The 12620-nt window shown below is 42.1% G+C and overlaps 1 protein-coding gene across 2 annotated transcripts in view; it reads left to right on the forward strand.

Moving 5' to 3' along the window:
- The first annotated feature begins 3283 nt into the window (after nucleotides 1-3283).
- The window catches only part of srpx2 (sushi-repeat containing protein X-linked 2), a 29053-nt gene continuing 19716 nt past the window's right edge, over nucleotides 3284-12620 (forward strand). The window contains exon 1 of one of the 2 annotated variants that reach the window (XM_084332476.1): nucleotides 3284-3573. In XM_084332476.1, coding sequence (XP_084188602.1) covers nucleotides 3528-3573 — 46 coding nt within the window. In that variant the 5' untranslated portion in view covers nucleotides 3284-3527. Of the gene's footprint in view, nucleotides 3601-12620 lie in introns of both variants that reach the window. The other variant, XM_084332475.1, reaches the window with a different exon arrangement.

Raw genomic sequence — 12620 nt, forward strand, 5'->3', positions numbered from 1 at the left:
GTAGGGCGGGTCTTCACAGCACGTCATGTGACATATGCGCCAATCGTGTGACAGCGGGTCTCCGTCGTTACAGCGTCGTCTGCACGGAGAATTCCACTCCAAAACGCTCGTCTAAACGTAAAATTAAAAGTGAAACCGCAAGATGACTTTTGCGGTTTCTGTTCACAAAACGCTCGTCTAAACGGGGCCTGAGCAACAGCGCAACTCCATCTGTCCATTAGTGTACCATGTCAGATGTTTCACTCTACAAACATCACTACCCTTGTTAAACAAATACTTCTCAGCATCCCAACAGAGCACAAATAACACCCTTCATTGTGGCTTTTGTTTTTACCTCGGATGCTGTCCTCGGGGTTGTGACCTTTCATGCAGAAAAATAAAGGACGCCCCCCCCCAGTGGTAGTAAACCATAACTTAAAACATTTTGAAGTGCTTTACTAAAGTAGAGTCCAGAATTCTGAAGCTACCCATTAAGTCTAAGGTGCTCTATGCAGTTGTGGAAGTCAAATATATATTCATAATTAACAATAATCAAACTAACCTCAGAGGAAAATTGGGTCCATGGAACAGGTTTGAAACTAGCAAGTCCACACAAAATTATGAACATTTATAGTCGTATTCCCTTGTGGAGTGCGTTATAGGTCTTGGCCACTAGATGTCCTCCTTTACACGGAAAATCAAACTATAATCTCAAACTCCTGGTTCAGATTCGTATTTAATGTTTGAAACTTTAAACTGCCAAACATTCCTCCTTCCCTCAAGCTCTTCAACAAACTCAGTCATTGGTTCATCAACGTTTTCTTAATCTCTGACTCTCAATCCACTTGTGTACATTCAAGATTCAAAATGGAGTAAATAATAAATATATAATAGACATAAAATATAATAGCAAAATTATATTAAAATATATAAATTTAAGACAAATATATGCATTCAAGGGAATTAATATTGCACAGGGGTTGGATTGCACTTTGTGTGTTTGGGGGGGGGGGGTTGTGTGTGTGCTACTGTGTGTGACTGCGTGTGTGACTGTGTGTGTGTGTGTGTGTGTGTGTGTGTGTGTGTGTTATTTACTTAGCAGTCGTATGGCTGTTCCCCAGTTTGCTGGTGCGTAGGGCCTAATTTGAGACTGCCGTACCTGGGTTGACATGCACACTTTCGCTGTGAGCTGGCAGTTTGTTTTATTTTGTTTTACTTTGTTCGTTTTAGTTTTTCTGTGAAAATGGGAGATTCTCCAAATAAAATCAACAGCTTGTTACTTTTCTCCTCATGTAGCTACTTCTTTCATCACTCCTTGCAGCACTGAGCAGATATTTGTCTTTCGAAACGCTGAACAGGACTGCTCAAAGCTGAGACCGTAGTGACCAGGAACTCACTCCTCATGATGACCTCCATTGTTTGCACTGAATAGCTACCTCTGGGTATTTCCCTGCATTGGGTCATCTCTTTTTGGATAAGCTAGCAAAACTGTAACCTAAAGAGTTGTTTATTAACGTAATCTTTGCCTTACCTTCAAGGTTAAACCTACAGGAGTCCTGGGGGTGTTTTATGACGATACACTTGATTGTTGCTCCTTCTTCTTGTACTGCTTGCACGGCCACAACTATCCTGCAGATACAATTACTTTTACCTGACTAAAATCGACCATCATAACGTTATATTGGAAAGTATGTACAGCAAAATGTGTGCCCAAATATATTGACATTTGATTGATTGATTGATTGATTGATTGAAAACTTTATTAACAGATTGCAGAATGGGTACAATACAGTACCGCTCAATACAAACAAGGGGATGCAGACCAGAAAAATACTTTCGTCTTGCTTACATCAGTTTCAATTCATCAAGACATTTATGACATGACATACAGATATACAGTACTGTTTCATCAAGACATTTATGACATGCAAGACATACAAATACAGTACTGTTTACAAGAAAGAGCTCATAAAAATATATATACATTAGAAGGGGAAGAAACTGTACATTGGAGGGGGTTGGGTGGGTGGGTGGGGAGTTCCACATTGTTGTGGCATAATTGCGAAACATGTTTAATGTAGCGGGGGTGAGTATGCCCGTCCTGTAGGGGTTAATATTGTGTTCTCTTACCTTGGACGACTGAGGCAACGAAAGGATCTGAGTCCCCGTCCCCATTACAATTTAACGTTTGGACTAAAGTATGTGTCCAACAACAAATGTTACTTGGGGGGGGGGGGTCTGTATTCTGATATCAATGTATCTTCTTGCATCAATAGACGCCCAGCCCAAACAGGCTTACAAGGCAGACTATAACCAATTTCCATGTACATATGTGTGAGACCAACTATACTGTATAAGGAAACCTCTTCTCATTTTCCTCAAACTCACAGAACAAAATACACTATACCTTCCTCATTTCTATTGCAGGGGCATAGGATACATCTTCTCAGGGTTCCACATCAAAAGGTTTATGTTCTATCTATTTGTAGGTCTCCTCAGCATGGAAACGTTTTGGAACTCTTCACCAAACTACATTTCAGTATGTTGCTCCTCTGGTTTCATCATTTGGATATATCAGTGTTTGTCAAAACAGGTCATTAAAAGTAAGTGAGGGCTCTATCATACCTCAAGATGCTCAGCCCATAATGAGCTTACAAGGCATGCACACACAATAGTTATTTCTATGTACACCGATGCAAGACCAAATATACAAATTAAAGGAATACTAAATATGACATACACAAATAACTGTTGATATATGAAGTTTGAAGTTTTGTTTTATTGTAATGTATTACATGTACATTATAGTGAAATGCTTGGTTCATATGAGCCTCCCAGATTGTGCTTCATACAGTAAAGTAAAAAAAAAAAGAAAAAAAAGTAAAACACTATACAAAATATACAATATACAAAACAAAACAAAAATAAAACTATCTAATTGAATGTGTGTATTATTCAGTGTAGTTTGTCTGATACCCCCAACCCAATACCCCCCATATTTGTGTGACAGACAGTGTGTGTACCTGACATTGATTTCACTTTTTGGAGAGGATCAGATAAGATTCATATCCTTGGGCTACAAGACAGGAGAGGGCATTCCAATATTAGCATACTAGTTGTAGTGGTGCAAAAGTTACTTGACTCACTCATGAACTCAAGAGCACAGTGGACTCAGAACTCAGGACTGCTACGTCCTGCAAAACCACGCCCACCCGTAGTCAAACACTGCTTTCAGGGAGTCCCCGCGCGGGAACGGAAAGAAGTGCGCACGCGACACAGACCGACACCCTGCCTGAGCCCCGCCCACTGGAACACTATTTCAGAGACGGAATAGCTCGAGACTCCGGCTGAAACCGCTGCATAGGGGCTGCTTTTCATCTATTCCTCTACGGCCACAGAAGAAAATCTGAGCAAAAAGCAGTTGGAACATATCATTTCCGAAATACCTCTGGATTCGCTTGTTTTATTTTATTGGAGTCTGCTGTCTATAGACATTTATTTAACTGCAAGACCAGCAAAGTGTGTTGCGCCTGACGACAAGTTTGACCATGTCACACTATTTTATGGTTGCAATATTAATTTCTCACTTAACAGGTGAATTGCTAAGCCAGAACAACGAAGGTAAGACACCCCGTAAAGGCATTTCTTGACATTGCACTCCTGATGAATTGAAAATGGGGGACCCTGATGTAAACAAGACGAAAGTCTTTCTCTGGTCTGCATCTCCTTAACAATTGTGTGTATTGAGCCGCACTGTATTGTACCCATTCTGCAATCTGTTAATAAAGTTTTCAATCAATCAATCAATCAATCAAACCATAACAATAAGCAGGGTTGCAGGCCTACAGCAGAAAATGTCACTCTACTTTTGTAACCTGTAAAAGTCTAGTCTTGTACAGAAAGATATAATTCATCATTGCAGAACTTCTGTCTCCTGCATTCCCACGAGTATTGCACACAGTGGAGAAATTCATCACCGCAGCAATATGAGTTGTATTGGATGCAGATGTGCTGGATTCTTTCGAAGAGCCTGGGGGAACACAGTACAGCACTCATCCCTCCCAAGCACTCAAGGAGCAAAGAACTCAGTACTATTTTCCATGACTCCTACAAATTATAGCTATAAATTCACATAATTTAATAAAATAAAATAAAATAAAATAAAAAGTGCTTTTAAATTGTTGCTTGCCTCTTTCTCGATTTAAGGCAACCGCAGGTTAATTGCCTCCTGCTGTGTGTGTCAGTCCCCTCCTTCAGATGTTTGTGTAATTACAGCACCACTCCAATCACTAGCTAATGACTGAGCGTCCATCGTCCAGCTGTGCCAAAGCCATCATCCCACAAGATAGTGAGGGGTTGTCCAGACCTCAGATGCACCCAAACTCATACAAGCGTCCAGATAATAAGTTGAGGATTACTAGCCCCCCCTCCATAATTATGTGATGTCTGTTGTCCTCTAAAAGGTGTTTGATCAAAGGTTACACAGTGTCTAGTGTCTACTCTGTCATCTCCCCACCTAAAGTAGTCAGCTAAATCATATCTAATATTGTGTCAAACTAATGTGTATATGTGGGGGTCCCTGTACTAATGTATATAATGGCTGGGGTCCCTGTACTAATGTGTATAATGCAGGGGTGTCCAACCTTTTTTGAACCAAGATCTACTTTTTTATTTACCACCTAGCCCGAGAGCTACCAGCCAAAATTGTATATTGTAAGCCGTCATTTGAGGCTTTATAAAAGCAGCATAATGAACACAAATCTGTCAGTGCCGAGTCTGACCTCATCTTAAATAACAAACAGCATTGCTTGTTGTAGTTAACAAGGAGAGGAAGAGTTGATTTAGCAATTTTTTTTTTTTTTTTTGTTTTTTTCTTCTTTTTTTTTTAATAATGGAATTTTATTAATCAAGATCTACTTGAAATCAGCCCGCGATCTACCTGTCGATCGCGATCGACTGGTTGGGCCCCACTGGTATAATGGGTAGGGATGGGTACCTTTCACATTTGAACCGGTACCGGTACCTGTGAATCGATACCGGTACCCAACGGTACCTTTTTTCGGTACTTTAGTCTGAAGAAATTTAATTTACCTACCTCAGTCGTAAAAAAAATAAAATCCAAACTTCAAATAACTACAATTTCGACAGTTTTCGGCTTGTCATTGCTCCGACTGCTTTGTTGTTGAATCAAGTCAAATCCTGCTTGTCATTGCTCCGACTGCTTTGTTGTTGAATCAAGTCAAATCCTAGGTAAGCATATATTGTGCGTGTGAACGTTGACATGAAAAGAAAAAAGTAAAAAAAAAAAAAAAAAGTAAAAAAGAAATATTAATAAAAAATATTTTTTATTTAAAAAAAAAAAAAAATCTGTTTCTCACTTGATTCGATACTCGGTAGTACCGATGTGTTTCGGTTCGGTACCTCAAAAGTACCGAATTCGGTACCCATCCCTAATAATGGGGTCCCTGTACTAATGTGTATAATGGCTGGGGTCCCTGTACTAATGTGTATAATGGCTGGGGTCCCTGTACTAATGTGTATAATGGCTGGGGTCCCTGTACTAATGTGTATAATGGCTGGGGTCCCTGTACTAATGTGTATAATGGCTGGGGTCCCTGTACTAATGTGTATGTGGTGGTCCCTGTATTAATGTGTATATGTGAGGGTCCCTGTACTAATGTGTATATGTGAGGGTCCCTGTACTAATGTGTATATATGTTAGGGTCCCTGTACTAATGTGTATAATGGCTGGGGTCCCTGTACTAATGTGTATGTGGTGGTCCCTGTATTAATGTGTATATGTGAGGGTCCCTGTATTAATGTGTATATGTGAGGGTCCCTGTATTAATGTGTATATGTGGGGGTCCCTGTATTAATGTGTATATGTGAGGGTCCCTGTATTAATGTGTATATGTGGGGGTCCCTGTATTAATGTGTATATGTGAGGGTCCCTGTATTAATGTGTATATGTGGGGGTCCCTGTATTAATGTGTATATGTGAGGGTCCCTGTATTAATGTGTATATGTGAGGGTCCCTGTATTAATGTGTATATGTGAGGGTCCCTGTATTAATGTGTATATGTGGGGGTCCCTGTATTAATGTGTATATGTGAGGGTCCCTGTATTAATGTGTATATGTGGGGGTCCCTGTATTAATGTGTATATGTGAGGGTCCCTGTATTAATGTGTATATGTGAGGGTCCCTGTATTAATGTGTATATGTGAGGGTCCCTGTATTAATGTGTATATGTGGGGGTCCCTGTATTAATGTGTATATGTGAGGGTCCCTGTATTAATGTGTATATGTGGGGGTCCCTGTATTAATGTGTATATGTGAGGGTCCCTGTATTAATGTGTATATGTGGGGGTCCCTGTATTAATGTGTATATGTGAGGGTCCCTGTATTAATGTGTATATGTGAGGGTCCCTGTATTAATGTGTATATGTGGGGGTCCCTGTATTAATGTGTATATGTGGGGGTCCCTGTATTAATGTGTATATGTGGGGGTCCCTGTATTAATGTGTATATGTGAGGGTCCCTGTATTAATGTGTATATGTGGGGGTCCCTGTATTAATGTGTATATGTGAGGGTCCCTGTATTAATGTGTATATGTGGGGGTCCCTGTACTAATTGCCTTTTGCTTTTTCCAAATCCAACAGTGCAAAAATGCTTCCGCATTCGTCATCGGAGGTACCGTAGTGGCGTAGTAATGCGCCTTTCATTTTCCTTCACGCAGCGCCCAGCGGCGGCGTGCTCGCTCAGGTGCGTGCGTGCGCCGGCGTGCTCGCGAGGTGCTCGCGAGGTGCTCGCGCATGAGATCCCGCCTTAACAATATATATAAGTCACCGCCCCAAATTCAGTATCCAGAAATAGCTCAATTGGCAAGCTTGTGGATCCTACAGCTAGTTGCTGGTGAGTTCGAATCCCGTCAAATATATTTTTTTTAACGTGATTTTTTTTTAACGTGTATTCTTTCGCCGGTTAAGGTTAGGCATGGTTAAGGTTAAGGTTAAGGTTAGGCATTGTTTCGGAGTTGGTTAAGGTTAGAACGGTTAAGTTTAGGCGCTGTTAAGGAGCTGGTTAAGGTTAGAGTTTGTCAAAGAGAATGGCAATATTCTTTCTATGGTTAAGGTTAGGCATGGTTAAGGTTAAGGTTAAGGTTAGGCATTGTTTCGGAGTTGGTTAAGGTTAGAACGGTTAAGTTTAGGCGCTGTTAAGGAGCTGGTTATGGTTAGAGTTTGTCAAAGAGAATGGCAATAGACAGCCTATTTCCGCGCGACAGCTCCCAAAGCGGGCCTGAAAAGAAAGGCGCTTTACCGTAGTGGCGTGCGGTGACGAATGCTTCCGCATTTTTGCACTGTTGGATTGGGAAAAAGCCACACGCGTACTAATTTGTGTATGTGAGGGTCCCTGTATTAATGTGTATATGTGAGGGTCCCTGTATTAATGTGTATATGTGGGGGTCCCTGTACTAATGTGTATATGTGGGGGTCCCTGTACTAATGTGTATATGTGGGGGTCCCTGTATTAATGTGTATATGTGAGGGTCCCTGTATTAATGTGTATATGTGGGGGTCCCTGTATTAATGTGTATATGTGAGGGTCCCTGTACTAATGTATATATGTGGGGTCCCTGTATTAACTCATTCAGCGCCAAACACGAGAATTCTCATGTTTAAAATCCAACCGTTGAGCGCCAAAAACGAGAAATCTCGTTTTTAGATCCTTTTTTCTTTTTTTTGATTTTCCCATTCTAAACACTCGCGCTGACCTGCCTGTGTCTCCCTGGCACCACTGCCTACGTTATAATTGCAATGACGATCGAATCCTGACATGGGGCAGTATCGCCTACCTTTTGAACTGGGTCTCTCAGTTGCCTTGGCACCTCCGGCTGCAGGAATCCCTCCCCCTCAAAGTGAATCAGCACACAAAACATGCTTTTGTATTGATCACAGCGTTGTATTTTACCAAACCTAAAACATGCTTTTGGTAACGATTGCAGCCTCGTAAAACGACCCCCCTCCCCTTGATGATTTTGTGAAGAAACATCTAATATGGTATATACCTTTGATTTGGAAATAATATAGGTTTCAGGCGAGCAACCCGAACGAGTTGCGCATATGCATATAACACGTCATATCTCACTATCTAGAAAACGAGACTGAATTATTATTAAACGGGGCGATGTTTAGTGTGGAATAGCGCACAAACGAAAGTATGTAGAGGTAATGTGTCTGGATGCATTTTAAGAGGGAGTGAGTTTACTTGCAGTACCGCTACGTGCCACAGTCACTTCACAACACTTGAAGTCCATTGTTTGATTGATTGAAAAGTTTATTAACAGATTGCAGAATGGGTACAGTACAGTACAGCTCTATACATACAATTGTTAAGGGGATGCAGACCAGAGAAAGACTTTCGTCTTGTTTACATCAGGGTCCCCCATTTTCAATTCATCATAACATATATGACATACATGACATACAGATAGACAGTACTGCTACATCTATACATTTATGACATATCAGATTTGCAAATACAGTACTGTTTGTGATACAAAAGTGTCCAGAAAAGGAGTGTATATACATTTGGCGTAGAAACTGTACATTGGAGGAGGTTGGATGGGTGGGGTGGGGTTGGGTGGGTTGGGTGAGGGCTGTACATTGGAGGTGGGGGGGGGGGGTTGGGTAGGGGACACACACACATTTTACACTGTACATTGGAATACTGACAAAGCCTTACTTGGTCATTTACTGTACAACTAGGTTAGGACATTTGTAGGGGCCAGTTTCGAATTGCAGTCTCACGTAGGTGTTTTTTGAGAGTGTTTTTGAAAGTGGGTAGTGATTCACATTCCTTTACAGCTTTAGGTAGGGCGTTCCACCCTCAGCTCGGAACTAGGCAGAATCTGCATATGGCTCGCTGATAACAAACTATCATTACACATGGGCAAAACAGAGTCCATTCTCTTCGGTTCAAATAACAAACTCAGCAAGACCGACGGCTTCTCAGTTACAGTGGGTGACAATATTGTCACAAGGAAAGATGAAATTACCTACCTGGGTTCCATCCTAGAGGCTAATCTCTCCTGTGACAAAATGGCATCCAATGTAATAAAAAAAGTCAACCAACGAACTCGATTCTTGTACCGGATCTCCTCTCTGGTAAACAAGAACACCCTGAAGACTCTGGCAGGAGCACTCATTCAGGGGTACTACGACTATGCTTGCACCTCATGGTACCAAAGCACCTCAAAGGCGCTAAAAACAAAATTACAAACATCTCAAAACAAACTGGTCAGACTACTGCTTGACCTTACTCCTAGAACCCACCTCACCCCTGCCCACTTTGACAACCTAGGATGGCTTAGAGTAGACGACAGAGTACAACAACTTGCAATGGGCCTGGTCTACAAGATACACTACACGACCAAGGTACCCATGTACATGTCAAAATACTTCCCAAAGGTCAGTGAATACCACGATCACAACACCAGAGGGAGCTCCACAAATCATGTTAAACCCAGATTCGGCTCAAATAAGGGACTAAACACGTTTCGCAATTATGCCACATCAATGTGGAACGCCCTACCCAAAGCTGTAAAGGAATGTGGATCACTACCCACTTTCAAAACCTCTCTCAAGGGACACCTACGGGAGACTGCAATTCAACACTGGCCCCTGTAAATATCCTAACCCAACCCCCTCCAATGTACAGTCATTTACCTAGTATGGTTTTGTCAATAGTTCAATGTACAATTGTGTTTGTTTGTACAGTGTCTCCTCCCCCCCCCCCCCCCTCAATGTACAGTGTTACTTGTTTATACAGTGTGCCCCCCGGCCCCCCCCCCCCCCAACCACCTCCAATGTAAATTACCCAGTATGGTTGTCAATATCCCAATGTACCCAACCCCCCCCACCCAACCTCCTCCAATGTACAGTTTCTACGTCAAATGTATATACTCCCTTTTCTTGACTCCTTCTGTATCACAAACAGTACTGTATTTGCAAATCTGGTATGTCATAAATGTATAGATGTAGCAGTACTGACTATCTGTATGTCATGTATGTCATATATGTCTATATGAATTGAAAATGGGGGACCCTGATGGAAACAAGACAAACGTCTTTCTCAGGTCTGCATCCCCTTAACAATTGTATGTATTGAGCCGTACTGTATTGTACCCATTCTGCAATCTGTTAAATAAAGTTTTCATTCATTCATTCATTCATAGTTGTGAAACGTGTTTAGTCCCTTGTTTGAGCCGAATCTGGGTTTTACATGATTTGTGGAGCTCCCTCTGGTGTTGTGATCGTGGTATTCACTGACCTTTGGGAAGTATTTTGACATGTATGGGTACCTTGGTCGCGTAGTGTATCTTGTAGACCAGGCCCATTGCAAGTTGCTGTACTCTGTCGTCTACTCTAAGCCATCCTAGGTTGTCAAAGTGGGCAGGGGTGAGGTGGGTTCTAGGAGTCAGGTCAAGTAGTAGTCTGACTAGCTTGTTTTGAGATGTTTGTAATTTGTTTTTTAGTGCCTTTGAGGTGCTTTGGTACCATGAGGTGCAAGCATAGTCGTAGTACCCTTGAATGAGTGCTCCTGCTAGAGTCTTCAGGGTATTCTTGTTTACCAGAGAGGAGATCCGGTACAAGAAACGCGTTCGTTGGTTGACTTTTTTTATTACATTGGATGCCATTTTGTCACAGGAAAGATTAGCCTCTAGGATGGAACCCAGGTAGGTAATTTCATCTTTCCTTGTGATAATATTGTCACCCACTGTAACCGAGAAGCCGTCGGTCTTGCTGAGTTTGTTATTTGAACCGAAGAGAATGGACTCTGTTTTGCCCATGTGTAATGATAGTTTGTTGTCGGCGAGCCATATGCAGATTTTGCCTAGTTCCGAGCTGAGGGCTTTTTCAACCTGTAACTTGTTCTTGTCAGAGACCAGCAGGGCTGAGTCGTCCGCAAACAGGAACAAGTTGCAGTCACAAGCTGACGACATGTCATTTGCATAAATTAGGAATAGTAGCGGTCCTAGTATGCTTCCTTGTGGAACACCACAGCTCACTGTGAGGGGGGGGGATAGGGTACCGTTTACTTCCACCATCTGTTCCCTCCCCTCCAGGTAGGATTGTATCCAGCTCACTGATAAACTATCAAAACCAATTGCTTTTAGCTTGTCAATCAGAATGGTGTGATTGACAGTGTCGAAGGCCTTTTGTAGGTCCAGCATGACCATGCCGCAGTATTTGCCCGCGTCCACCTCTTGTTTGATGTGGTCGTTCAAGTAGAGAAGGCATGTGTCAGTGGAGTGGGATGTTCTGAAGCCAGATTGGAATTTGTAGATTAGATTTTTTTTCGCGAGGTACTTTTCGATCTGTTCGTATACTATTTTTTCCATGACTTTCGAGATGGATGTAAGGATAGAAACAGGGCGGTAGTTACCCGGGTCTAATTTGCTGCCCTTTTTGTGCAGGGGTGTTACTCTCGCAATTTTGAAGTCCTTGGGGACGTGTCCCTGTTTTATGGAGAGGTTTATTATGTGTGTGATGACTGGGGTGATGGCTGCTGCTGAGTCTCTGAGGAATTTGGAGGGGATGTTGTCATGGCCAGTGGCCTTGTTTGGTTGGAGGGCGCTCAGTTTTTTGAGTACCTCATCTGTAGTTACCATTTCCAGTTTGAAGTCGTCTTTATGGACGCCTAGGTTCTTGTAGTATGCTACTATGTGTTCTACCCCATACTGCCCTGAGTGGGAGGGTAGTTTGTTTACCAGTGTTGTGGCTATGTTTGTGAAGAAAGTGTTTAAGTAATTGGCTACATCCAGCTTGTCTGTGATGAGCATGTTGTCCGTCTTTATGTTTATGTTTGAGAACCTGGTTTTAAGTTTTTTACTGCAGCCTAGTTGATTGTTGAGTAATTTCCAAAGTTCACGTGGTTTATTTTTGTTTTCCTCGGTTTTGTCATTGATGACATTTTTTTTAGCAGTTTTGATCATGGAGTTTACGTCATTTCTTAGTCTGTTTCTTTCTAGTTTGAGTTCAGTCACGTGGTCTTGGAGTTCACTGCTCGTGCTTTTGGTAAGCTTTGACTGGCTTTTACGAAACTCAGAGCATTTTTTGTCTCTGGCTTTCATAGCGGTCAGTATTTCCGTGTGCATCCATGGCTCAGCGCGATTTTTTACCCTGGTGGTTCTTAGGGGGGCCATGTTGTTTAGTATTGATGCAAATTTGGTTTTGAAGCCAAGCCAAGTTTCTTCAACCAGTGTACCATTGAGTTCATCTGACCAGTCCAGACTCTCCAGTTCAAGGTTAAAGGCCTCGCTAGAGTAGTTTTTGAGGTCTCTAGATGTGACTGTTTTGTGACAGCCAGCCTTTAGTTTTAGCTTTTTGCGGGTACAGAATATCATATAATGATCACTTAACCCACATGCTATAACCCCTTTATTGGAGATCTTGGACTTGTCAGAGGTCAGTATGAGGTCAATGGTAGTCTGAGTTGATTCACATATCCTTGTGACTGTGGATATACTCGCAGTACCTCCGTTACACTCACCCCCCTAAACTCACACCACCCAAGGCATCCGGGTCACGGCACCACTGAAACCGGTCTTATTTGACATGCCCTGAGTGGGAGTCGAAC

Source organism: Notolepis coatsorum (genome assembly GCF_963971535.1).
Source record: "Notolepis coatsorum genome assembly, chromosome: 16".
NCBI classification, from domain to species: Eukaryota; Metazoa; Chordata; class Actinopteri; order Aulopiformes; family Paralepididae; genus Notolepis; species Notolepis coatsorum.